Source organism: Canis lupus, chromosome 3 (genome assembly GCF_048164855.1).
Source record: "Canis lupus baileyi chromosome 3, mCanLup2.hap1, whole genome shotgun sequence".
Taxonomy (NCBI): Eukaryota; Metazoa; Chordata; class Mammalia; order Carnivora; family Canidae; genus Canis; species Canis lupus.
Window position 1 is genome coordinate 67,762,770 of NC_132840.1, and position 27,430 is coordinate 67,790,199.

General features: G+C 49.3%; 2 protein-coding genes across 5 annotated transcripts in view; one reads left to right on the forward strand and one right to left on the reverse strand.

Annotated features, from left to right (window-relative positions):
* The window catches only part of SIK2 (salt inducible kinase 2), a 123,082-nt gene extending 113,348 nt beyond the window's left edge, over nucleotides 1-9,734 (forward strand). The window contains exons 10-15 of the mRNA XM_072821939.1: nucleotides 2,749-2,977; nucleotides 3,462-3,746; nucleotides 3,888-4,051; nucleotides 4,784-4,891; nucleotides 5,785-5,876; nucleotides 6,559-9,734. Coding sequence (XP_072678040.1) covers nucleotides 2,749-2,977; nucleotides 3,462-3,746; nucleotides 3,888-4,051; nucleotides 4,784-4,891; nucleotides 5,785-5,876; nucleotides 6,559-7,171 — 1,491 coding nt within the window. The 3' untranslated portion in view covers nucleotides 7,172-9,734. The remainder of the gene's footprint in view (nucleotides 1-2,748; nucleotides 2,978-3,461; nucleotides 3,747-3,887; nucleotides 4,052-4,783; nucleotides 4,892-5,784; nucleotides 5,877-6,558) is intronic.
* Nucleotide 9,735: 1 nt separating this feature from the next.
* The window catches only part of PPP2R1B (protein phosphatase 2 scaffold subunit Abeta), a 32,854-nt gene continuing 15,159 nt past the window's right edge, over nucleotides 9,736-27,430 (reverse strand). For 2 of the 4 annotated variants that reach the window (XM_072821942.1, XM_072821940.1), the window contains 6 exons: nucleotides 23,159-23,313; nucleotides 22,152-22,294; nucleotides 21,686-21,777; nucleotides 17,389-17,510; nucleotides 10,583-10,663; nucleotides 9,736-9,879 (listed from right to left, as the gene is read on the reverse strand). In XM_072821942.1, coding sequence (XP_072678043.1) covers nucleotides 9,814-9,879; nucleotides 10,583-10,663; nucleotides 17,389-17,510; nucleotides 21,686-21,777; nucleotides 22,152-22,294; nucleotides 23,159-23,313 — 659 coding nt within the window. In that variant the 3' untranslated portion in view covers nucleotides 9,736-9,813. Of the gene's footprint in view, nucleotides 9,880-10,582; nucleotides 10,684-17,388; nucleotides 17,511-18,981; nucleotides 21,247-21,685; nucleotides 21,778-22,151; nucleotides 22,295-23,158; nucleotides 23,314-27,430 lie in introns of those variants that run through there. The other 2 variants (XM_072821941.1, XM_072821944.1) reach the window with 2 other exon arrangements.

Below are 27,430 nucleotides of genomic sequence, written 5' to 3' on the forward strand. Positions count from 1 at the left end.
TTTCTTATAAGGATGCTAGTGCTCCCAGGTCAGGACCCCATCCTTGTGATGCAAGTTTAACTATTCCTCCTTAGAGGCTGCATTTCCAGATACAGTCACCCTGGGGATTAGGGTTTTCATACATGAAGCAGGGGGTGGACATGGGAGTCGAGACACATATTCAGTCCTAACAGTCTATCAATCTTTTGTGCTAGAATCTTGTATTTTGTGGTAGACCCAAGGGTGATAATCAACTAATGGCAGAGTTTTTCAGAGTTTGACTTTACATGTGTACTACCTATTGCAATGAGGTCTCTTACTAGATAGAAGTGATTGATTGAGGGGTGCCCAGGTGGCTCAGTCAGTTGTGTGGCTGACTCCTGATTTCCGCTCAGGTCCTGATCTCAGGGTCGTGAGATGGAGTCCCGTGTTGGGCTTCATGCTCACTGGGGAGTCTGCTTGGGGTTCTCTCTCTTCCTCTCCCCACCTCCCCACCATGCTTACATTCTCTCTTTAAAAAAAAGTGATCAGTTGAGCTTTAAGGAAAGACAAAAACAGTGTATTAAAAAATGTCCATTTCACCTATGTATCTTGAAGTCCTGTAATTTACAGTCAGGCTAGATTATTTCCTAGAGCAAAAGATCTTATTTCTAGTAGCTTAGGTCACATAGGTAGATCAGCCCAATATTTGAGTCACAAAATCCTAGGGCTGAATTCGTTCTGTCCAGACCCCGGGTAAATCAGCAGGCAAGGGTGGCGTGACTGTCACCTGTTTCTGGAAATGAACTTAGAGCTAAAGGTGTTCACATCTATTAATGATATATGAGTGCCCCCCCCCCCCCCACCAATGCTGCTTTCTGATTTAATCATCATTAAACAGCATCTGAAAAACCAAAACCAGATCATTGTTTCCCATGATGAAATTGAATTCAGCAAACGTTTTTAAATGAAAAACATCATTCCTGTTGTAGTCTAGATACGGAGATAATTTGTAAACCGAGAATTTAAGAAAAGAATGTAAATTTAGGGGAACTGCAAGGTCTTTTAAGTGCTCCAGAAAAGATGACGGTTCTCTATTAAGGAAAAAAAATAACCTGGTTATAAGGCTAAACTGTAAGAAATAACTGATAAAAGTTTAACAGGTTATAGAAAGTATGAAGATGTTTAGTAGATATTTACTCAATGCCAGTCTTTTCTCAGTTACTTTATTCATTTCTAAATCATCCTTGGCTATTCTTAGACAACTGTATTAGTAGATTGTTAAGGAACTTACATGTATAAATAGAAGTTCCCCAAGAGCCACTGTTTCCTACAGCTACTGAGTGTCCAAACAGGGAACACCTACTGAGGGAAGGGCCGAGGGGAGAATGAGAGTCACTGGCCGGATTTCAGAGTTTTTGTTTCTGGTGCCATGTGGAGAAGATTGGTCTTAGTGTAGGAAGAAAGCATTTCCGTCTGTTTCTTTTAAATGGGCACTTGTCACTTTAAAACCCTGTCATGCGTTAGCCACCTTATCCAAGTAGTGGCTACAGCCCCAGAACAGTTTTTATGGAATAGCTGTCCCCTCCCCCAAGCAAACAAAGCTCTGAGTCACCCACAGAGTCTCCCTCTCCAAATAAAGGGCCTTGCAGTGCCTTCAGAGTGGTTGCCATAAGAGGAAAGTTTTTCCTGTGTCTGGCACTGGGGTGTCCCACGTCACCTCTCACATACATGAGCATCTCGTGCTTCCAAAGGAAACAGTGGCTCCAGGCAGTGTATCCCAGGTGAGAGCAGCACTTAGAACGCCATGTCTTATGACTGGCTGGTCCTGAGCAGCGATTCCCAGGAGAAAATGGTTGGATTTCCACGGGGAATAGTTACGGTAATGAAGTAAATAATTGCCTCCTCGCTGGGGCTCTTACCAGCCAGGAAAACTCACAACCACAACTCCCCTTTGTCTGCTGGTTCTGCTTGCCATTAGGTGGTTTGTTTGGCAGCTGCAGAGGAGGGCAGAGTTCTCACTCGCTTGGGACTTATGCTGAGTTCACCCTGTGGGATGGGAGCTGTAGGTATTGTGTGTATTGCTGGAGGAGAGAGAATTCAGTGCACTGGTGCTCATTAACCTCTGCTGGAATTTTGGGGCTGTGAGTCATTTGTTATTCTATAATGGAAGACTTTGGCTGTTTGCCATTTCAAATTTTTTTCACTCCTTTTTGCGGTATCAGTCTGTCTTTAAAGAATTCTTTTTTCCATTCCCCAGGCACTGAGAACCAATTAAAGACTAAATCAAATGGGCAGGTACTTAAATTATGAACATAAAAGTACGTCTAGAACCCTCCAGAATGTTTTGTGGTTGAGAATTAGAAGAATGCTAGTGGCTACTCTTTTTTCTTAGCCATGCAGGTTTTTGTTTTTTTGTTTTTTATCTCATCCTCCCCCTCATCGTTTCCCTTATTTAAAAAAATAATAATAATAACTGGCAGGCCTCAAGCTAATATATCCCTATTCATCTGGAAACCACTAAAAAAATTGTTTATTGTAATAATGGTGACTCAGAGCAACATGGGAGGCAATGCCAGTTTGGGTCATAAAGGGCTTCTGTCTCTGAGAGCTGCAGTTGACTTGCCTTAACTTCTAATCTGCATGTTGTCATTAGTAACAAATATGTACATTTTTATTATTTTACTTAATTTCTAGTTTGCCACAAGTCTTGACATTTTTTCCTCTGTGGGTTTTCTTAATGTCTCAGCAGAGCAGCAACTGTTAATTTCCTCTCACACTGACATTTAGGTAAATGGCTGTCTGCTGGACCCCGTGCCTCCTGTCCTAGTGAGGAAGGGGTGCCAGTCGTTGCCCAGCAACATGATGGAGACCTCCATCGATGAGGGGCTGGAGACAGAGGGAGAGGCCGAGGAAGACCCCAGCCAGGCCTTTGATGCGTTCCAGTCCACACGCAGTGGGCAGAGACGGCACACTCTGTCGGAAGTCACCAACCAGCTAGTCGTGGTGCCTGGTTCAGGTAGGATATCCAGTAAGCAGCGGATTGAGTCTTCACAACACACACTCCTGCTCCAGTCTCCAAGAAATAGTCATGACACCACTTTTTAGAGTGCCACCTGCGTCTTATTCCCTTATGGACCATGTTCAGCAGGCTGTAGGATTAGGTCTACTCAGCAGCTGCCAGAGATTAAAATGAAATATTTCTGAGCTAGCTCCCTCAACAGCCAAGATCCATCTGAGTACTGTGTGATCCATCAAGGACTCTGGCTTCTCTGGAGTGGCAGAGATCTTATGGGCAAAGGTTTTGGGGCATTCACCCCACTAATTCGAAGCTGATTAAATTGACATGTAAAAAGTCTCTGGAAAGGTATTTTGGTTGGAGATTGGAGATAAGGATGTCGTAGCTGTGCAACTCAAGCTGGTTATCCTCTGTATCCCATGTTCAGAGAAGCTGCTGTTTGCTACTGGTCATCTCTCTTTTTTGGTTTGTTTTTCTCTTAAAGGGAAAATTTTCTCCATGAGTGACAACCCCTCCCTTGACAGTGTGGACTCTGAGTATGATATGGGGTCTGTTCAGAGGGACCTGAACTTTCTGGAAGACAACCCTTCCCTGAAGGACATCATGTTAGCCAACCAGCCCTCCCCACGCATGACATCTCCCTTCATCAGTCTGAGACCTGCCAACCCGGCCATGCAGGCTTTGAGCTCCCAGAAGCGAGAGGCCCACAACAGGTCACCAGTGAGCTTCAGAGAGGGCCGCAGGGCGTCAGATACCTCCCTCACCCAAGGTGACTGGCCACTCTGTATCATAGCTTGTAAAACTCTTGTGTTGCGGGACTTGAGGGCATTTGTGGCCATGTTGGTTTCACACCTCTGATCACCAAAAGGCCTTGTGCTTTAAACTATTCAGTCATTGTTCTCTGTTTCAGGAATTGTGGCATTTAGACAACATCTTCAGAATCTGGCTAGAACCAAAGGAATCCTAGAGTTGAACAAAGTGCAGCTGCTCTACGAACAAATAGGACCAGAGGCAGACCCTGACTTGGCCCCAGCCACTCCTCAACTCCAGGACCTTGGTGGCAGTTGCCCTCAGGTGGGTGCCCCAGGCCCTTCCCACAGGGGCTCTGCAAGTACAAATACTTTGTCCTGGAGGAGTGCCATATTCACTTACAGGATTTACTGCAGTCCCGGAGCAAACAGGTCGTTTTGGAGAGCTCACAGCCTGAAAGCTTTCCTTGTTGCTGCCTCCTGCCACTGACGGGTTACACCCATCCACACTGGTCCCAGATGATTAGTACCATAAGGAGGTATAGACACACTGAAGCGATGTGTGGTTCCAGGGGCAAATGTTATATGAATGGCCTCTTACGGCATCATGGACCACCCTCCCCCCACGTATACAACGTTCAAAACAGTCACCCACAGAATGCGAACTTACAGCCTTTACTCTTGATGTGAGATGTGAGATCACTTCATTAATTATTAAGTGGATTAGTTGTGCTAAAAATGACCCAAAAATATTGCTGTTTATCCAACACATTTTATTTTGAGCCTATTTTCAGTGCATCAAGGATATTCTAGCATTTGATGCCCACACGAAGGTCATGGCCTCCCGGTGACATCAAGAGCCTTTGCTGCAGTACTGACTAGGTAATCGTTCACTGCAAAGTGATTAACCCTCAGCCTACTAGTTCTGCGAAGAGCTTTGAGCATATCTTACAGAGCTGGAGTTCCTCTTGGACATTTGCCAAGGTGCTTAAACAAAGAAATGAAACTTTCCCCCACATGGAGAACTGAAAATGTTTTCACACCCCTTGCCCCTCAGGAGGAAGTTCAGCAGCAGAAAACGGTCCCCGCTGTGCCCAACAGTGTGCGTCCTCAGCTTTCGCCACGGCAGAGCCTAGAGGCCCAGTATCTCCAGCACAGACTCCAGGTGGGACCCTGCCCGGGTACTCCAGCTCAGTATGTTCACCCAGAATCTGCTTTTCTGCACACAGAAACCTGTTTTGCTTGGTAGTTTTTAGGGTAGCTGCTTTTTTCCCTCTAAGCAGGTAGCTTTGACTCTGGATTTGTAGTTTCTAGAAACATGTTCAGACTTAGCCTCATGCTTATATTGGCAGCGGAGAAGGATTTGCCCTCAGGCCCAGGAAAGGAGAGTGCCACCAGTAGGAATGAGAAACCCAGTTTCTCTGCTTCTAATGTTATGCCTCTTAATGAATAATAAATAAGATGGAAATCTCAAGCCAACAAAATTTTACTATTAGCTTTCTACATTTAATGCCTGAAAACCTTTACAAATGATATAGATCCCAGTTCCTTCAGCAGGCCTTGTGGCCTTTGCTGTCAAGATATAACTCCACACTGGAAAAATTAGAGAGGAAGACAACCATGAGCCACTCTTAACTCTGGGAAACAAAGGGTTGCGGAAGGGGAGGGAGGGAGGTGGATGGGGTGACTGGGTAACGGGCACTGAGGAGGACATGTGATGGGATGAGCACTGGGTGTTATACTATATGTTGGCAAATTGAATTTAAATTAAAAAAAAAAAAAAAGCTTTAACTCCACTCTGCTCATTGTTTTTCATCACTATAAGCCTTGTAATCCTCGAGGACTATGAGAAAAGGAAAAACTGGTTCTGGTCCAGACTGGGACAGCGCAGGCCTGCTGACCCAGTGCCATTGGGCCTCAGAGAACGAGCATCTACGCCCTCCCCCTGCGCAGATGCTGGAGGACACAGTTGGTCTCATCCTCAGGCAGACAGACGGTCCAGTGGCTGCATCCTAGATGACATCATATTGTGCTTATACTCTTTTTCTACTCTTCCAGAAGCCCAGCCTTCTGTCAAAAGCCCAGAACACCTGTCAGCTTTATTGTAAAGAACCACCACGGAGCCTTGAGCAGCAACTGCAGGAACACAGGTGAGAGGGTCCCTCTCTTGGTTGAAGACTTCAGGATGCTGGCTGCGTTGTCCTCCCTCCAGCCCCTGGTGTTTGCCTCTCCTGGGAAACAGTTTTCAAGATGTGACTGCTGACATAGGTATTCCAGTGTCCGTGACAGGTGGGCCCAGCAGGAGGTGGCAGGCCGGAGTTTGCTTTCTTTTCTTTCCCTTCTAGTATTTCCTATCGAGTTCTGAATAGACAGACCTAAGCTTTCAGAACCCATGGCCTACAGCAGTGTACATGGCCATCCTGCAGAGAGGGCCTCCGTTGTCCCTTGTGGTAGTTCGTGTCCCCACACCGCACCAGCAGAAGCAGCTGGGCCAATGTAGACTTCCCCTAATCCATTAGCCTATGGCCACCCCCAGAGGCCAGGCGTCACCCTGCTTGCACACACTCCAGATGGGAAACCAGCCTCTCGCTTCATAGGGAGAAAAACTCAGTCTTAGGGAAAATTACTTAGGGTTCAGCGTAACACTGAGGGACCAGCAGAATCGGGGAGACAATATACCAGGTGTAGGAACCCAGACACAGGTGATTCCTACCCTCCCCCCCTTTTTTTCTGCTGCGGAAAAGAGAAGTGAGAGGACTGATCCCGGATGGATATAAGATTGCCATCACTAAGGAAGATGTGAAATTATGTCTTTTGCTGTTGCCCATCTAGACTCCAACAGAAGCGCCTCTTCCTGCAGAAGCAGTCTCAGCTGCAGGCGTACTTCAATCAGATGCAGATCGCCGAGAGCTCATACCCGCCGGGCCAGCAGCTGGCCCTGCCCCGCCAGGAGCCGCCCGCACCATCTTCGCCACCACCCCCCCCTTTCAGCCTGGCCCCGTCCCTGAGCCCTGTCCTGGAGCCTACCACCGCCGAGCAGATGCAGTACAGCCCCTTCCTTGGCCCCTTCCGAGAGCTGCAGCTGCAGCCCCTGCCTCCGGCCCCTGGCCCCCGAGCCCCTCCACTGCCGCCACCGCCCCCACCACCGCCCCCTCCCCAGCAGGCAGGGGCCACCCCGGCACCCCTCCCGTTCTCCTACCAGACTTGCGAGCTGTCCGGGGCAGCATCCCCTGAGCCAGACTACCCACCTCCCTGCCAGTACCCAATGGACGGAACCCAACAGGGCAGCCTGGCCACACAGGACTGTCCACAGCGGAGCTCAGGACTGCAGGAGGCCACCTCCAGCTATGACCCACTCACCCTCTCCGAGTTCCCTGGACTCTTTGATTGTGAGATGCTGGAGGCTGTGGACCCACAGCATGGCGGCTACGTCCTGGTGAATTAGCGTCGGCACTGGAGTAAGGCAGGTCAAGTGAAGGAAGAATGGGGATTTCTATTTTTATTCCAGCCTTTTAAATTTAAAGCTTATCTTCCTGCCCTCTCCTAAATGGAGAAAAATTAAGTTGCCCGACTGGAATCCAAGGGCCTGGCCAGGCACATATCCCTTTCTCCCGGCTCTGTCCACCAGTCTTCTGGGGCAAGTGCTGGAGCATCGTGGTCGCCGAGGCTCCCGCCCAAACGTCAAGTGGAGCAGGCTCTCACGGGAGGTGGACAGAGCTTTCCACAAGGAGACACCCAGACATAGGTTTTCTGTAGAACTACACCAATTCATTATTGAGGGAAGCCTCGATGGAAGCAAAAGAACCATGTGCCGTTAGAGATGGGCAAAACACAGAAACACACTATATTTTTCACTGAGGCCAAGCAACAGCACGTTCTGTTAGGCAAGTCAAGAATATGTAATGGAATCTGATGCACAGGAAATAAAGGAAAATTGTGCTTGGTCACTGAATCCTAAGTTTGAAGCTGCTGCTGCAGGTCGTCCCCAAGACCACTGCAGAGAAGTGGAACGTGAGCTGTTTCAGGGGCCACTGAGTGACAGCTGGCACTGACCCCTGAGACTGGCAGACGTCTCCACCTGGGAGCAGTGACCCCCCCTCTTCTGCAGGGTCCCTTAGGACTTCAGCATCGTCCCCTTTAGAACCACGAGGAGCCCCCAGGAGGGCAGCCCTGGGCCAGGGAAGACGGGCTCTTCCTGCGGAGTCTCCTGCACAGACTGCTGGTCTGGGGTCACCAGGCTGTAGAGGACCTCGAGTCTCTTTTAAAATGTAGTAACTACTTTGACTTTACACTCTGTGTTGCTAGTAGTTCATTGAGCTTTGTATATTTGGACAGTTTCGTATAGGGCTTAGAAATTTCAAGGACAAGAACATGAACTTCGATCTCCCATGTGAAGTGGTAGTGCTGTGCCTTTTCCCCCAGATCATGCTTTAATTCTTTCTTTTCTGTAGAACCAACAGTTTTCATTTATGTCAATGCTAAATCCAAAGTCACTTCGGAGTTTGTTTTCCACCATGTGGGAATCGCATTCTTAATTTCCTTAAAAGTTTTGACTTGCAACGAAACGTTCAAGTATTACAGCAATATTTAAAACCACAAATGTGTTAACCATCTAGCAGATCATCTGCCAAACACGTTCAGTGACTAGTGAAACGTAACCTTAACCCTTACAGATTTCTCATGGGACTAAGTGAGAGCTAGATGCAACAGCTCATCAATCATATACCTAGAAGTAACAAGGAACCCGTCGCTTGGACGGCAGCACCCCAGTGTTAGAAACCCAGTGTTACTGACCCAAGATGGTCATTTCTGTCCTGTAGAATGGCCTGTCCTATCAGCAGGTGAACGCGTAAGCACAAAGCATCACAAAGCACAAAGGAGAGAGACACTACGTTGATGCTGCATCTAGACACACCTTTAAGTCGCCTTTCCTGGTTGTAGTAGGTGTCCAGGCAAGTGGGGAGACATGCGCACAGCCCTCCAGTGTGGGTGACTGGAGCAGCCCCCCAGCGCTGGGGTGAGCGTCCGGGCATTAGTGAGAGGGGATGCTGTGGAGGACTGTCGTTTCTGTGACTTTACAACTCCTGAAAATCCAGTAGGAATGAATTCTGTTCCCTCCTTGAATTGTTTATTCCTCCTCATGCTTAGGATTGATGACTTCGTGAAATAGAGAACATCATTTCATTCACGCGATCCTTTCATTAAGATCTCTAATCTGTTTTCAGTCTTTGCAAAATAAGCCAGTTATGAAATAGGGCTTGATTTGTTTAGACTAAAGGATATTTTTCCAAAATATACTACAGAAGCGCTGTAATGTTTATGAAATTAAAATGCCTTCCAGCCTGAAAATGGGACGGCAGGAGTGGCACTGGCAGGTTGACACAGATGCCTGCTTCCCTCCCTCCTCCCAGGCCCCGAGCCCCCCCAGCGCAAGAACCCTGGGAGTGGTGACAGTGACTGGTAAGGCGGGGGGCAGTGGGAAATGGGGGTGCAGAGAAGAGGCTGGTGGTCAGAGGGCCCAGAGCCAGCTGCAGGGACACTCCCCAGCAGTGACCAGGTCTGGGAGGCCCTCCCCGGGGGAAGAGCACGAGCCGCCCTGCCGGACCCCATGTCGTAAGCTATTTGCTTTTCTCATTATTTCAAGCAGAAATCAGTAAATTCCATAACGATCCGTCTTTACTGAAATGTAAGCTACTGAGAGGCAACTGGTGACAGTCGATCAAGTGTTTTCCCAGCCCTGTGGGATCACCTCCAGCCTCTGTCCCCTAACCAGTGACCTCGGGACGCTTCCAAGTGGCTTCCACACACACTCAAACACTAAGAAGGCTTCGTACCACTCTTTTTATGAGAGGCTACTTTGAAATAAGGACTTTCTTTCCAGTTTGTTTCACGTTAGCAGTGTGTACACTACTGTATATTAATCATTAGCTTTATTATCTTGTAAACCAGGCTCCTCTGAAGAGACTTTGGTGAGATGAACGTGAGGTAAAAATTTCATTCGGCAAAAAGTGCAATATGTGTGGTACTTTATTTTTTATGGTCTTTTTTTAATCCAGGGGTATTAGTCTCTGCTTTGGGAAAAATGCACTAGTTCTGCAATTTCCAGTTGGGCAAGTGTGTCTCAGTATGTACATGCAACTGATAGGCTGGTCCCTGTAAGGCAAGTAGAATGTGTTAACAGCAGAAAGGTGTGTGTTCTGTTTTCAAGCCCCCTGGGGAGCTACCTGACCCTGCACCGCCCTCCCAGTACCTCAGGAACAGAGAAGGGGGCAGAAGGTTCTCTACAGCTTCCCCTCTCCACTACCGTCTTAAAGACAAACGACTGGGGCCCACGGGAGAGGACGAGGGCATGGCGCTGAGGTCTGCTGCTTCCATAGGAACAAAACCCTTTCCCTCCTGTATCAGACTTTGCCTCCTCGGAAAGAGAAAGCCGCCTCGGAAATAAAGACCTGCTGGGCGTGTAAGCTGTTCGAGAGTCCCTCGGGTGCGGCTGGCCTGCCCCACCCTCTGAGGAGGAGGGCCTGGGTTGGGTCCTTCTGGGGAGGGGGCAGGCCACCCTCCCTCCTGCCAACTCCAGGCTCCTCCAGCTTCGCCCCTGCCCTGCCCCCACACTGTCCTTAGCACTAAGAGGGGGGATGCCCCACTAGGAAGGGCTGGGGACATCAAAGGAGCGGGGCTCCCCATTCTCCTGGATACGTTCAAAAGCCTCTGTCCTTAGTTACACCTAAGCACCCTTTTGGTTGAAAGGAAATTCCTACTCCAGACCTCTTGCCACACCCCCCTTTCTCTAGAGCCCTCACAGCGCGCTGCTGGCACCACCGGGAGCAGCGATGGAATCCCTGCGCAGGGGGCTTACCTTGGCCACATCTGTACCCCTGAACCGGGCCGCCCCTACTGCCTCCTCGGGAGCCACCCGAGCCGCTCGCTCTCTGTGTGCCTAGACATCAAAGGGACAAACTGGAGAACAGGTAGTGAGTTGGAGTCATTGCATAGGCAGGGGTCTGGGGTTGCTGTGCTGCTTCAGGACATTTTTACAGAACTTCTCTTCAGAGTGGTGTGTGTGGAAGACGAGCAATAGCCTCTGCCTCTGTTTCAACACTGGACAGACTCTAAACGTATGTGTCCCACCTGCCCAGGGGCCCCGGGGGGGGGGTCACTGATCACAGAGCGCCCCCCGCTCGGCCTGTGGTCCCAGGAGGCGGCAGGGTGTCCTGCCCGCGTCCCCTCTGGGACAGCAGCTTCAGGGTCACAGCCCCCCGCAGGGGAGGGGGGCAGCTGACAGCTCTGCCCCAAGTCAGCCTGCCCGTCTGCAAGGAGCAACAACTCCTAGCTGGACCTTAATTCACCAAACATTTCCCAGGGAATCTCTTCTAAGCCTCATGACAATTCTGTGAAATTAGCAGGACGCATACAGTCCTCACTTCACAGTTGAGGACACCAGAGCTCGGAAAGTTCTGGTGAACTGCCAGGCCTGTGGGGGAGCCAGGACCAGCTCTGGGGCTTCCTGGCTTCTCCCTGGGCACTCCCTCCCCTCCTCAGTAGCACCTGACTCTTCACAGCCAACAGCTGTGTCATCTTAGTTAAGCACGGGGGTGGCAGTGGCTGTGACCCTGTCCCCACAAGCGTCTTCTCCCCTGGGCAGCTACCCCCAGGCGGCCGTGCGGGAGCAGCCTTAAGAGACACAGGCCCCATACACCGCCCTCCTTCCAGGGTCCAGTTAACTACAGAAGTTTAGGCTCACATCAAAGACATCTAGTTTCTCCTAGTCACACAACCTACCAATTTCCTAGAGCATATGGTGGAAGGGCACACACACCCTTCCCTGATTGCAAGGGGGCCGAAATGCAGGGCTCTGGCTCAGCACTGCAGCCCCACAGACCCAGCCCCATGGAAGGAGGCCCTCGGAGAAGAATCGGGAAAGCGGCCTGGTCTGCAGGAGGGGTGTGCCGTCAAGGTCCATCAAATAGATTAGACACTTTTAGGGATGAAACAATACGCTTTGAATACTTTGTCTTCTCAGAGGCACAGTGGGTGGGTAGAAGGGCGCTGTAAAAATTGAAGTGCTAAAGAGCATCCTGGGAAAAGAAGGGCGCAGACTGGAATTCTGTCCCAAGCGAGGAGAGCGAACTCAGACCCGCCGCTGGCTGTGCGGGGCCTATCTGGTGCAAGATCTGCTCAGTCCAGGAAATTCAAGGAGGTGCCTTCCCACTACTCGTGGTGAAAGAAACCTGCCTCCACCAAAATCTCTGGAGGGAAAAGCAGCAGAAAAGGTTTGCTTCTCTTGGGGGACTGCGATTTAAGAAATAAAAGTGATCAAGATATTTGCACTTTGTAGAAAGGGCAAGATTCTTTGCTTATTTCTGAAAGGGGGAGGGTGGTCTTTGCTGGATGTTTGGTTTGTGAAAAGAGTTACTTTTGATAAAAATCTGTAGTTATTTTTTTCTGTGTTTTTTAAATTACTAAGAGAAATTGGTGAGTTCAATAGCTTTGGTATTTTGAGTGCAAATCATAATAGTTCCAATGTGGAAAAAAATCAAAATGGACCCTGTCTCTCAATGTTAGGAAATTGCCTAAAATGCAGTTTAATAAATGATCTTTGTTATCAAATGGTAATTTACATGGGGTAATGTTCTGCGAGGAAAATGTACTGTTTTTATGTTTCCAACCTAAAATTGAATTAAAATAAAAACAACTTGTTTTCTAAGAGCCTGGGTGAGATGAATGTCAGATGGAGGTAGGGCCTTTACCTCATCAGGCCATGAGTGGAATTTGTAGAGTCTGGAAGGTGGCTGTGTTCCCTGAGCTCTGGTGCTCATTTCAGGCTACAGAAGGACAGTGGATAATATGTTCTCATTGACGTCAGCAGGGTAAATAATACCTTGCTCTGAAATCGCCCGAGTCCACGTTAGCCGCGACTGAACGCTGACGGAGCACAGCTAACCACAGCCTGTCCACGGGCACGCGGGCCGCTGCTCCCGGGTTCGCGGATGTGCTCCACCCCAGAATGGCCTCGGTAGCAGGAGAAGGGGAGGCAGCGTACCGGGCTCCCCAAGTTCAAGCAACTCCAGAGCAAGGGGTGGAACCCAGGCCAGCGAGACACGGCTACCACTTCACCACGTCACGTCCCGGGGGCCGTGGGAGGCCCCCCTCCCTGCCGCGTGAACACACGGCCGCCCCTCCCAGGGCCACCTGCTCAGTGCACTCAGGCTGGACAATCCGTGAGGCATCAGAGGCCACTCTCGTACGTTCGCACGGTCCTTGTGCCAGACCCCTAGGGAAAGGGCAGTATTAGATCCTACTTTCTGGCAGCGAGTTCAACTGAGATCTGGTTTCGCTCAAACCATTTTGGTGGAGCCCATGCTATAGAACAGAGACGGCTCCCACACAGGGATCACCCACCTGCAGGTGCAGGGGTGCAGGTGGCTGTCAAGGGCAGGAAGAGAACAGAGCCCTCTGCACCGACTTGCCCTGCCCAGCACCCAGCACAGGTGCTCAGCCCTGCCCCCAAAAGACTTACTGGCTCTCAATTGCCTCTTTTTTTTTTAAGGAAAGCACTCAATTTCAGTAACGATGTTTTGCAGACTTTTCCCTTTCCCACCAAATTTCTCCATTTTTGTGTTGCCAAAATCCACCCCAGGGTATAGGCCAAAATAAAAGACCTGCCAGCAGAGACTGGCCAACACTAGCCAGTCAGGCCCCTGACCTACACATTCTCCAGAACATCCTTCCCTTCTGTGACCTCTGAGCCAGAGGCTTGGCCCAGGTATAGGAAGATGGGGCCAGGGAGAGCTGAGCCCCAGGCCCCGGGCCTCTGCTGGGCCAAGTGGGGCCCAGGACTTGGCAACAGTGCCCACGCTTCCAGAGGGATACGGTGTCTGCAGCCAACTCACCGGCCCGCCTTCCTCACTGCCAGCGCCCCAGACCTCTGCTTCTCAAAGGGAGAACGCAGTCACCCTCCCCATCAAGGAGGCTTTGAGCATTTTACTTGATCTCACCTTGCTCCCCAAAGATGAGGGAATAATGGGGCCTGAGATGCCGAGAAGGGGTCAGAGAGCACTGACCCTCAGGAGCAAGCCCATTACCACTCCAGGGCCACCTGCTAACTAGGAGTGGGGTCCAGCTGAACGGAGAAGAGCCTCAAGGCCTTTCCCAGAAGCCCATCACGCAGAGGACCCTGCACTCACAGCCTCCGCTGACTCTTCAGTGTGAGACCCAAGAACTGCCCTCTAGTCACCAGAGAAACCCAAATGTTGAACAGGGTCCCTGTGCCAGCAGAGTGAGCCAGCGGGCAAGCAGGCCGCTGGAGGAGGCCCCGGGGATGCAGGGCCTGGCCAGGAAAGCAGCGCCTAGCTTCCCCCAGCCCACCCCCTGGGGCAGCCACCCTGGCTCCAAGGCCCTCTGGACAGACTGGTGCCTACCTATTTCTTGCCAGGGACGGTGTGGGGGGCAGCAGCAAGCACCCCTCACAGTCCTGGGCCCTGGCACCGCTCCGAGCCCTGCCACTGGCCAAGCGCATCACCGCCAAGGCCCACTGTCCCCGGTGCTAATATGGGAACGCACGCCAGCTGATGTACCACATAGGTTTGCTGAGGTTCCGGGCAGCCTGGCCAGCCCAGCCTGCGGAGCAGAAAGCCCCGCGGAGACTGGCAGCTGCCCCGACGGCTTGTCACACCATCTCCCCTCTGCCTGCCTTGCTTCCACTGAACTCCACCCTGACACTGGACTCGGATAGTGGTCGTGTGGCACCTATGAGATCTCTGCATGGGGTTAAGGCCGGCTGCCCATTCTGCACACCCGCTCCAGGTTAGGAGCCCAGAACCTTGCCTTGGACTCCGTTCTCGGTTATGAGTTCGGGCAGTGCCGGCCACGGGTAACACCGACAGAAAAGCATTCACGAGAAGCCACATCCCACCCAAAAATGGGCTTTCGTCATCCACCTCCAACTTTCAGGTCAAGCTCCTGGGCATAGGGTCCAAGGGCCTGAGGGTCCTTCTCAGTCCCCAAAGTCCCACAGGGAGACGGTGCCGAGAAGGCCAGAGCTCGAGGGCGCTGCTCCAGCTGGCCTCCCTCGGCTCCGATCTGTCCTCAGCAAAGGCCTCTCCCCTCCCAGCATCCAGAGCCAAACTCCGTAGATGGCCCCAGAAGCCCCCCGACTTCTCTCAGTGGCGGGGGGCAGGGGGGGACACAAGGACAAGCAGCCCCTCCTCACCCAGGAGCTGAGACTCCTGAGCCACACAATGTCCCCCATCCCCCCCACTGCGGGCTAGTGGGAGCACAGGGGACAGAGGCCAGACATCCTCGGGGCCCGTATGGCTTGGAGTTTGGGGAAAATAAGTAAAACTGAAAAAAAAAAAAAAAAAAAAAAAAACCCAAGGGCGGAAAGAAGCAAGGGGTGCAGGAGGAGAGGAGACTCCTCGGCCGGTGTCTGCAGGACAGGCGGCTGGACAGGCGGCTGGATGGACGGGAGCGGAGGAAGGGGGTTCGGCCCCACGGCGCCCACAACCGCTATTTACGGATGCTTCGCCTGATGCGAGTCCCCAGACCTGCGCTCGCGGGGAGACTGAACGTCCCTCACAGCTGCTCCTTCCTGCAATAACAGGACTGACATCACTGTTGTCAGGGAAATGGTGTTTTGATTAAAATCATGTGACAGCTACTTCGTGATTCAATAAACAAATCCCCTGTTAACCCTCGCCTGACAGGCCAGTGGCAGCTCCCTCGTCAGAGGCCAGGAGGGTGGCCACGGGGGGTGGGGGGATGGAGGGGTGAGAAGGGGGGGCCCAGCCGCGCCAACACCACCAATGGGCAGCTGAGTTGCCCTGGGCCTGCGGGGGCTCAGCAGCGCTGCTCCCTGGCAGGCCCCGCGGGAGCTGGCAGCTCTGCAGGCCCCGGCAGGCCCCGGCAGGCCCCGGCAGCGCCCCCGCCCTAACTCTCCCTTCGGGGCTGCCGGCCCTGACTTCCCGCGGCTCCCAGGGCCCCGACGAGCGGCGAGCAGCGGCTGAGGCGGGTCCAGGGCCGCGACAGGGACAGTGAGCGAGGGGTTAAGAAGGATTCCTGGTTCGCTCTGGATGACTTCCTGGATCACTCACTTGGCGCCGGCCCCTGACACGCAGGGCCCTGCTGGCAGCACTCCGTCCCCTCCCTCTCACCCGGGCCACTTTCCTAGGGTCACACAAAGGCGGGGAAGGCAGCCTGAGGGTCAGGCCAGGGGGTTCTGGGTTAAATCGTCCACAGCCTCAGGGGCCTCCCGCGGGCCGGGAAGCCCCAGAAGGCAGAACAGGACTGGGGGGAGGTTGGCGCCCCGGGAAAACCAGCGCCTCCCACCCAGGGCTGTGAGGACCGACTCGGCCACCAGGGCCGGTCCCCAGCTACTCCAGGCCCAGGTCAGGGGCGACAGGCACCTCATGGCCCGGCCAGGCGGCCCTGAACTTGTAGAAAGCCCCTCACACCTTTCTTCCCAAGCAGGGCTGCGGGTCGGGCCTAAAAATATGCGACTATCATTCCTGCTCCTTCAGTGAAGGGCTCCTCCCAGGCCGCGCTCCGTGACACCCAAGGGCTGAGGGCTCAGGCGCGGGGCCCCCCAGACCAGCCCCGCGGCACCTCGGCCTGCACAACAGGAAACCGTTCTCATGGCCTCAGTTTACATGAAATGAAGGGAAAGCCACGGGGCCTTAGAACAAGCGTTTCGATGTCAGAGCCTTCACCAAGCAGCCCCACCCCTGCAGGGCGAGTGCCGGCGTCGGTGCAGCGGGGCTTCCCTGGCCCAGCGGACGCTCACACAACACGGGCTGAGCCACGCGGGGGCCACGGACGGGGTCACCCCACAAACACAGTCCTGCCGGTGTATTTCTCCTAGGATTTTCTTAACACGTGCTCTTCTCTCTAGCTGACTGGATCGTAAGGGCGCAGTATGGAACACACACACCATACAGTGTGCGCTCACGGGCTGTTGGTGGTGTCAGTAGGCCTCTGGTCAACAGGCTATCAGTAGCAATGTTGGGGGGGGGTCAGAAGTTATATGCAGATTTTTGACTGCACCAGAAAGGGGGGCAGTGCCCCTAATCCACGCTGTTCAAGCGTCAACTATATCTGTGAGCCCCAGGCACCCTCCTAACAGCCCCAGGGCTGTGACCCATACCAGCTCCAATTAACAAACAATGACGCTCAAATTCAAAACGTTTGCACATCTTCTCTAGAGTGGCATCAAATGGGGCTTTGGACCATTACCCAGTAAAAGTGACAGGAATGGTTTTGTCCTTGAGCGGACAGGACCACCTGAGCGGAGTTGTAGCAAATATGGAGGGTCTATAGTCTCTGAGCTTAGTGGAAATAACCCATTTCTGTAAGAGCTCTTCCCCAAGCACCCTTGTCCGGTGTGTGAGCCTCGCTGTCTCTGAGCGGGGCGGCGGGGGGGGGGGGGGGGACCCCGAGCCACAGGAGTGACAGAGCTCCGAAATGCCCACCCCTCAGAAATACTCTCAGGACGAAGGACAAGAGAGAGGACAACAGGCTTTAAAAATATACTCTTGGCCCTAAAAGCCGGCCTGTCTCCGCAGGGAGTTAGGGCGCTGCTTCAGTGGCTACCTGCCGGAATGCCAGGCCACGGCGACCATGTCCACCTCAGCCCCCAGAGGAAGGGACCCAGGTGTCAACAGCACTTACCTTCCCGGTGTCCTCTCCAGGCCCTCTGGGTCTCAGGAAGTGGTTCTTGTCAGCCCCAGGGCCGCTGGGCTCCTCACTGTCCTTCACAGGGAAATCTAGCTTCCTCAGTCTCTGGGCCACCGCTAGAGATACAGACAGCAGTCCAGTAACGCCCCTGACCCTGACCCCCTGACCAGGGCACGGCCCTCCTCAGCCCACCTGCGCCTCCCAGCCAGGACGCCCCCAGGTGGGCAGAGCACAGGAACCTACAAGCGTGTGGTCCCCTGGGCAGAGAGAGCTGGTTCGCCCTAGAACCTTCCTGAAAGTGCCTTTCCCTCGAGCGCCATGGAAAGTGTCAGCTCGGGGCTCCCCCGCATCTTGGTCACTGCCTGCCTGCACACCCCCAACCAGGCAGAAAAGACCTGGATCCTTCCAGAACTGGTAATATCAGCCTCAGAGAACTCTGGAGAAATAAACTACTTGGCTTTTCTACCCAATGAGTAATTAAACTCATCTTCCAGATTTCCATCTCAACTGAACATTATGTAATTTCCTGGAAACAGCAGGTTCACGGAGACAAACGGGCAACAGTGAAACCACCGCGGGTACGAGGACGGGAGACATGTGAGTGACCAGGAAGAAGGGGCAAGGAATGGAGGCAGGACACACAACAGAGGGAGACTGTCATAGAAGCACAGAGTACCCATCACTTCAGCCTTAAAGTGAGGGTACAGCTCCGTCTCCCCTCAGGTTTCCAAGCAGAGATGACAGAGGAGACTCCAAGAGAAGAGTGCCAGGAGGAAAATCAAGTGTTAGAGGAATTTAAGTAAAGGCAAGAAGGAAGAATTAGCATGCAGTGCATTTGGCCACCCTGCCCACCATCCCTGGGTGGGACACAGCCACTGTGACTTCTGCAGGAAAGCACCAGATTGTCAACTCTGTGGCAACACAGTGACTAATACATAAGATTGCACCAAGAAAGCATTGCTGGAGCTCCACCACTGGCTCAGGAATGACAGGTCTGTCTCCCCAGAAGGCCTATGCAAGGATCGCAGATGCTTGGATGAGACGGCTCACAGGTCAGGCTGCCGGGCTGAGTCAGAACAAGCCATCCAGCAAAGACCCCTGAGGCCTTGGCTCCCAGTGGCCAAGCTGTGGCATTTCTGGGAGCTGAGGACTCTGACTTCAACAAGCCCTCATTGAAAACCAGACATTAACCAGGGCGTCCTTATGAAACAGGACGTACCTTCAGGTTCCTGTCTTCTTGGCAGCACAGAGGAAAAAGATCTAGTCTCTCAAACCTGTGACAGGTCAAACCCACGCAACATAGGAAGAAACACTAAGGTGGATTCCAGGGTTGAGGAGCCCTCTTTATTGGCATCAGCTTGCTATGTAGGTCTCCACTTCACTTTCCTCATCAAGCAAACAGATGCCAACGTACATCTCAGGCAGCCATGTAAATCCCCACAGAACCGTGGCCGGAGCAGGGAACATGAAGAAGGATGACCCAAAGCTTAAGGGCTGCAGAATCTTTCTGCTGTGCTGAGGGAGAATGGGATGTAGTGTGGTACCTTCGATAACTTGTTCCCGCATGTAACACATCAGAGGGACAGATTTTAGAGATTTGTTAAACACATTTTTATTGAGCACCTACTATGTACACCAGACACTGGTCTAGGTGCTGGAAATACAGCAGAAGACAGAAGAGACAAAAATCCCTGCCCTTACAGAGTTCCTGGAGCTGCCACTCTAGTGATAACAAGTTAGGAAAACTGATCCGTGGTTAATATGACAAGAATAGTTCCCCCTGAATAATACAACAGATTCCCTATTGCTTGAGATACGAAGAGCAAATGAAGTCCCTAAAGGGTCACCCAAAAAGAGCCTCCTTAGCTCCCAGACCCATGTCTGAGAAAGCCAGGGCTCCTGTCTCCCCTTCACCAAAGTCTTAGAAGGAGAGGCCAACACTTAAGGGCTTCCCAATGGGTATATCTGAAGTCTAAAGGACATTTAAAAGTCCATCCCAAAACCAATGGTATTTCCAACCAAAGAGTAAAGCAACAGTTGTCCAAGTTTGTTTCAAGAATCAAGACAATAGTCTCTCAAATATGCAATTCACTGAAGTGGAACATAACCTAGAGATAGTAAAAAACAGAAGAACCCCAACACTAAAATTAAATGTTTATAGCATAATATTAAAATGAAAATGTAGGAATACATTTAATCCTTGGCCCAAAAAGTAAGAAAATAGACACTTCCTATAAGGTTGGCTGGCAGTTTCAAATGGAGGCAGATGATGTGTGATTTAAAAGGTTAGGTTTCTCTAAGGTAAGACAAACCTGGAAGCATCTGGTCAAACTTGGTTTCATGTAACAATTTCATGTACAAAGTTAAACAGAACAGGACTCCCTGGCTCACTGAATGAAAGAATTAAAAAAACAAAATGGAAACAAGGAAACCACAAAGCAACATACAAGGAGCAAAAAATAAGCTACAATAAAACCTCATTAATTAGACTTCATTAGGACAAGGCCAGTTTGAGTAGGTGAAAAATATAATTAAATCTAAAAGAAAAAATATGTATATTTTCCATGAAATACATATGTGTATATTTCAGAGATAGAGTAAAATACATCTTAAAAAAGGTGTGGCCTGTAGCAATCCCCAGGAAGGTATTTTAATACAACTAAAGAGTGCTCAGTAACTGGCGTAACAACTGGTAAAAGGGTGCTGTTTAAAATGGCTTCAGTAGTTCAGATACAACAGGTTGCCTTACATACTGTTAATTTGCTCCAGCAAACCCTTCAGCTTAACTCATTATCTTAAATTCCAGGAGGAATTAATGAGGTTTTACCGTGGACATAGCACAAACACTGCAAATGGTGGGTGGCCAGCATCACCGATTCTGGAACACTGGTACTGAAGCTACAGCACCAAGGACCAGATGTCAACACGCCGGACACAGAGCCAGGCAGAGAGCAGGAAATCCTCAGGATACTCTACCAGCACTTTCTCTACTCATCAGAAACATCAAACAGCAATCTTACAATGAAGCCATGAAACTACTGCATGTTAGGAGGCACTACATTTTATGTTTCTCAGCAGAGAGCAGGAGGGAGCGAAGTGTTTCGGACGCACTCACGGTGCTGCGCCACTGGCGCCCGGGTCAGTTTCAACAACACGTGAGCACCAAGATGCATCCGTACTCCAGGTTTCTGAATGACATGATTACAGTAAAAATCAAGCAAATAAAAACCAAAACATCCAATACATGAACCCTGAGCTTCCACACCCCCCTTCCATGTGAGATGCTAATGCAGACCATCATGATCCAGGAAAATGTGGCTTTCCCTACATGCATCTCCATGTGTCTCCCAAATAGAGTGTTTATAAAATAAGTTATTCTGAACCATGTACACTGACTTTGGAATGATGGAGAGACACACAAATATATGTAAACGTCAAGAGAATCACTCCACTCCCTGTCTGGGTCCAAACCCACCCGAGTTGGTGGGAATAATAAGTGGCCAGGGCCTGATGAAGCAGTGAGATGCAGGAGCCCACACGGTGCCAGGGGAATCAGGAGGAAGACAATCAAGAAATGACTGTACCAAGTATCAGGAACTGGTCACAAACAGTAAAATGCTTCAAAAATAATTATTCCAAAAAAGATGACGAGTAAAAATCCCAGTTCATCTTTAGAAAGAATCAAGTCACTGAAATTTGATCTCTTGTAAGCTGCTGCCATCTGCTTGGATGAGGTCTTGAAGGTTCTCCACTTTTTCTCCACCCAGTTTAAGAACAGAGGGACTAGAACTCTGTGATAAGAATTTAGTAAAAGTCCTTTCCCTCCTGTTCCTCATTATGCCAACGCAAGCACTGGAAAATTCCAAACAAAATCAAGTTAGTGGTACAGAAAGTTTATGAACCGTCTACGTGAATATTAGTATGACAATAATGATGCAAGAGCATCACTGAACTCTGAACTTCTCGCTGCGGTCAGTTTCTTTACTCTGCCAAGTTCATCGAGTTAAAAACTTTAAACACGGGGAAAAAAAAAAAAAAAAAAAAAAAAAAAACTTTAAACACGGATTGAAATCCAAACAACAAACTGTTCTTCCACCAGCAAGAGTCCTACTTCTACCCAGCCCTCTACTGCGACTCAGAAAGTGGCCTGCTTCATGGCGGGCCAGGATCTACCCCGAGGGGCATGGCATCCTAGCAGCCCCCCGCCCCTGCTCCGAAACATGCATCACCTGCCCACCTCACTCGCTCACACCCCACTAACCAGAGCACGACAGAACACAGAAAGACTTACCACTTATGGCTTCCTGTGCAAAGTATTTGACATCCATGTCCTCATCTTGACCTAACTTCTGTAGCACTGGCTTCACTTCCTCCTGCAGAGCACTAAAATCCAACAATATTGTCTGTGAGAGGCATCCTCTGGGCCAGATAAATACTATAGGGTATATATAGTCTCTGGTCATTTATGAAGTTTAAAATTAAAAAAAAAAAATGTAAATGTTTATAATATATACCTGACAAGTACTAAGTATTCTAAACCCTGAAGAGACTTAGCTCCAGACAATGATCTACACATAGAGCTTCGACACAAATGACAGTCACACCCTCAGAAATGCTTGTCCAATTACTTCCTTTTACACAAACCCCTACCTTAGGTCAAGTGAAAAATCACTAAACTTAGGCTCCGCTATTACTCCCCACTTAAAAGGTAAACACTTAAATCTACTTCTTAAATAAGACTAATATTGAAATCTTACTCAGTATCTAGAATTGGTCCAATTTTCTGAAGAGATTTGGCCACATTGAAACGGACATTCGCTACTTGGTCTCCTGCCATTTTCAACACGATAGGCAACATCTGCTTAGTGGTGATTTCCTGCCCACAGGCTTCAGACAGCGCCTTGGAAAAGAATTAAGATAGCACATTTAAAACACTTTCAGGTTTTGTTTTTTGTTAAAGATTTATTTATTTGAAAGAGAGAGAGAGTGCGAGCATGCATGGGAAGAGGGAAAGGGGGAGAAGCAAAGAGGATCTCAAGCAGACTCCTGGCTGAGTACAGAGCCCAACTCAAGGCTCGATCCCCCGGTCCCAAGATCATGACCTGAGCTGAAACTGAAAGTCAGACACTTAACCAACAGAGCCACCCAGATGCCCCTAAAACACTTTCATGTTTTTAAATATCTCCAAACCCAAAAAGCCAAATGAGTAACTTAAAAAGAAAGTAAGTGACCAACAGGAAAATGTTTCTAGTCTGAGCATCTGAATGAGGGATACAAGGTAACATTTAAAGAATTAAACCAGAATTCACCACTGATTTGAGTACTGCTTTTTTCCCTCTTTTTTTAAAGATTTTATTTATTTATTCACGAGACACACAGAGAAAAAGGCATAGACATAGGCAGAGGGAGAAGCAGGCTCCATGCAGGGAGCCCAATGTAGGACAAGATCCCAGGACTCCAGGATCATAACCTGAGCCAAAGGCAGATGCTCAACCACTGAGCCACCCAGGCACCCTTAACTACTGCTAGCTAGCTAGCTAGCTAGCTAGTTAGTTAGTTAGTTAGTTAGTTAGTTATGGAATTTTTTTAACTACTGCTTTTAACATGAATTTAAAAACTGACATTTTCTCCCATCAACTAACTGAATTAATCATTATAAGAAACAGGTTTCAAACAGAACACAACAGATTCAGATTTCAGAAATACAGCCCCAAATAACTCCTGTAGCAGTAGAGCTTAGCAGTAAAAGATGTGTAATACTTACATTAATGCAGAATAAAGTGGTCATTCTGTGCAAGTAATTAGGATCATTTGCCATTACTAGCACTTTGGGAACGATGGTATTCTGGGCCCACTCTGTACCAAACTTCTGAACAAGTTTCATGAGGTTGTTGGTGGCAGCTTCCCGGATGGCGTACACTGGCAGAAGAGGTGATAGAGCACATGGTCATGCTGCTCACATCATAAGCATAACCTACTTTACTGACATCATCATCGAAGGGGGCCCCAAAAAAAGCTCTCCACAAACACCCCAAATTTACTCCTACTATAATGGCAAACGTGCTCAGATAGAACTCCTAATATACTGATTTGGTCTTTTATAGTTGAAAAATGTCTATATTCAGGGTGCCTGGGTGGTTCAGTAGTTGACCTTTGGCTCAGGTTGTGATCAGGGTCCTGGGATCGAGTTCCGCATCAGGCTCCCCACAGGGAACCTGCTTCTCTCTCTGCCTCTCTTCTCTGTGTCTCTCATGAATAAATAAAATCTTAAAAAAAAAAAAGAAAGAAAGAAAAAGAAAAATGTCTATGTCCAAGAAAAAGGAGCTCAGGAGCTCATTAGAGGCAACACTAGTTAACAAATACTGAGTGTCTACAAGGTGCCAGGCATTACAGGAAGAATACAGAAGATACCCCCACACACTATCAGAGGAGAGAAAGCTAATGCCTTCCGAGGAGTCACATGGGTCAGAGTGATCAGCATGAAGCATATGTACAAAGATCGTGAGGGCTGGAGGAGTTCAGAGAAGAGAGAACAGAGGGGTCCAGGAAGTTTCAGGAAAGAGAGGCCTTGCTCTGAGCCTCGGACATTAAGGAGAATCTGTATAAGTGGAGGAAAGAGGGGAGGTATTCCTGGAGAGGACAGACACACATGGAGCAGGGCACGAGGGAAAGCTGTAGTAAGCAAGGCTGCAAGGCTGGACAGTCAGGGGACTCGGAACAGAGCACTGTGGAAGCTAAATTTAGAGTTTGTAAGAAAAACAATGAGTTTTTAAAGCAGAATTGTGACCCGATGACCAATGTGGTATTTAAGCAAGATTATTCCAGCAGCAGCAAGAACATCAGAGGAGAGAAAGCCAGCAGGGAGGTCACACAGAGGTCACTGTGGTCACCTGCACGTCAGCAAATAAAAACCTCAGAACCATTCGCCTCTTTTCCCTTAAAAGGTTTATGTGGAAACATGTCAAGTATCATCTGTGAATAAATGTGTGCGCTTTAACATCTAGCAACTCCCTGTAAGATTTATCAAGGATATCATAAATCTAGATAATGAAAGCCCGAGCTACTATTTTCTCAACAACTCACTGGGGTACACAGCAGCAACAGTCAGGCCCGCTGCAGCTTCCTTTCCCGGGTCCTGTAAGACTCAAACCTTGGGCTTGGATAACAAATCTGGGGCAGTGGGTGCTGATTCCTGTTTCTACTTCCCTCTCCAGGTAGGCCACCCTCCCAGGTAATAGGATGGACAAGGAGAGCTATCCAAGCTGCAGCCCTCATCCTGGACAATTTATAGACGGCTTCCAGGCAGGAAATATCTACTCTCCCCAGTCCACAGATCCTTTTGGGCAATGCCACTGCTAAGAATAAGAAAGGCAGCGTAGCCGAGGAACTACATAATTTATTACTGACATGAAACCTGACCAACGTCTGTGGGAGAAGCAACCTGTCAGTGATAGCAGAAGCGCTCCCCACAGAACAGACGAGAGTCAACTGCTTTACCCACCACACTAATCCCCTCCCTTTACCTTCAGGGTCTCAGTCTTTGGCACAGCCTCCTCCCAGCTCCTCCCGTAGGGTGAGGCTTCCTAAAGCATCTGTGTCTTGTCTAATTCTGGTTTTTAATTTGCTAGAGATTTTTCTCACCTCAATGCCATGACCATAGGAAGGGATCTCAATGCCAGAGTAACCAGAGACCACACATGTGCTCTGCCTTGGCCCAGACCTCAGCTGTACTCAACTGTACTTGGCCAGATGCCTACTATGTTCTTGCCTCCTCTCAATTTTGTGCCAAAAGAATGCCAACCATTCCAGAGCTTGGCCTATTTTCTCCTCTTGTTTTGTCTCTCTCCCTATCCTCTCAAGGTCTGATGGACTCGCAAGGTTCCTCTGAATGCCTAACACACTCCATATGCTCACTCTGATTCTTTATCCTTTCTCCTAGAAGAGATAAGTTCCCCTTCTAAATTCCTAAATACTGTCCACTCAACCTCAGAAAAAGAGGTGGCACTTTCTTCCTTATACTACTCCAGATTTTTCACAATATTCTGTATTTTTTATTTTTAAAGATTTTATTTATTTATTTATGAGAGATACAGAGAAAGGCAGAGACACAGGCAGAGGGAGGAGCAGGCTCCATGTAGGGAGGCCGATACGGGACTCGATCCTGGGACTCCGAGATCACGCCCTGAGCTGAAAGCAGACGCTCAACCGCTGAGCCACCTAGGTGTCCCCATGATATTCTTTTAGTAGTTTAGTAACCAGGAAAAAAAGTTTCAAAAATGTTAACTGATCAGTGATCACTACAAAGTAGTTATCTACAATGCAAAACAAAGCCAACAACAAAAAACCCATATGATTAATTAAATACAGAATAATTTCACAGCTGGAAATTCACTGATTCAAAGAATGTGGCAACACCAATTAAGTTATGCTAGCGTGCTGCTGCAGGAAAAAGAACAAGGGTCTCTTACTTCCAAATTGGAGGGAAAATATCTACAAAGTGAGGAAGGAGTAATTGACTCCTACAGACAGAGCAATCTTATATAGAAAGGGTGTCAGGGATCCCTGGGTGGCGCAGCGGTTTAGCGCCTGCCTTTGGCCCGGGGCACGATCCTGGAGACCCGGGATCGAATCCCAGGCTCCCGGTGCATGGAGCCTGCTTCTCCCTCTGCCTATGTCTCTGCCTCTCTCTCTCTCTCTCTCTCTCTCTCTCTGTGTGTGACTATCATAAAAAAAAAAGAAAAAAGAAAAAAAGAAAGGGTGTCAGGAACTCAATTCTTTGTGGAACATTAGGACTTTAAAAGTTCCTCAGAATTTATCCAGAATGCAAGCTTTCAAAATAATAATAATAATAATAATAATAATACATAGAATGACCCACTGGGATGTATCCTTCCCACTAACGTTAAATACGTATCAGAAATAACATAAACATTATTTTCCCTAAAGAAAAGGAATTTCTTTCCTGTGATTTACCAAACCTTTCATTTAAAAGAAAAAAAAAAAATTGGCCATAAAAAGGTAACTTCTTTAGAGGACAAGAAAAAAGTCCTCACACCTTTTTTGAAAACACTGAAATTACCTGCATATATATGCTTTTACAAGATTTGCACATTTCTCTTTCACACTTTCCTCCTCACTGTCTTAACCTCATGATCTTCCACATGACCCAAATATGCCCTTAATGAAACCACCTCGGTGTACAAGCAGACACAAGTATCCCACTCCTCCCAAATATCCAGGTGTAAGCATAGCCAGTGAACAGAGATACTTTCAACACATCAAGTCTATATAAGGTGTTGTGGAACCGAAACAGGATGCCCAGCAGATGCTCCAAAATATGGAACCAAAGCTCACCCAGAACACTGTAAGCCCCCAGGGCCTCATGTGAACAGCTGTCAGACCACACTGAAGTTGCCAGGCCTGGACACAGGGCCTGGCAGTGAATCTCGCTGGTACAGAGGGCACCCCACCCTCCCACCCATCACTGCCTGGCAGACAGGAGGAGATACGCAGACCTGAGACCTTGGCAAAAAGTCAACTGCTAACAAGTTAACATGTAAGGTGGTTTTACAGAAAACATCCACTGCCTCGTCTATCTTGATAAGCAGCTTTCACTAAGTTTGTGGCACTAGAAGAAAAGGATTCTGTGATTGTTGATTTATGTCATAAATATAAAAAGAAGAGAAATTACTTTAAAACATATTTTCTAAAACAGGTGTTGCACCTGACCCTGCCTGAGCCTGAGGCCTCAGCAGCAGCCAGGGTACAATTAAGCCTGCCTTTCACCAAAACCAGAAATCTGGGCCCCCTTTGTCCTCAGCAATAGCTGGCATCTCCTACCCCTAGACTCCTTTATTGCACCACTGTATACCTCCCTTCTCTAAGTCACCTCAAAGAGGCCAAATAGAGACTTCACCCCACCTCTGACCAGATGCCAATCCCTATCTAGCCCAGTCTATGATGACTAAAAAACTCCAGTGCCATGGTCGAGCAGAAGACTGTGGAATAAGGCAGGAGTGTATATATAAAAAAAAGT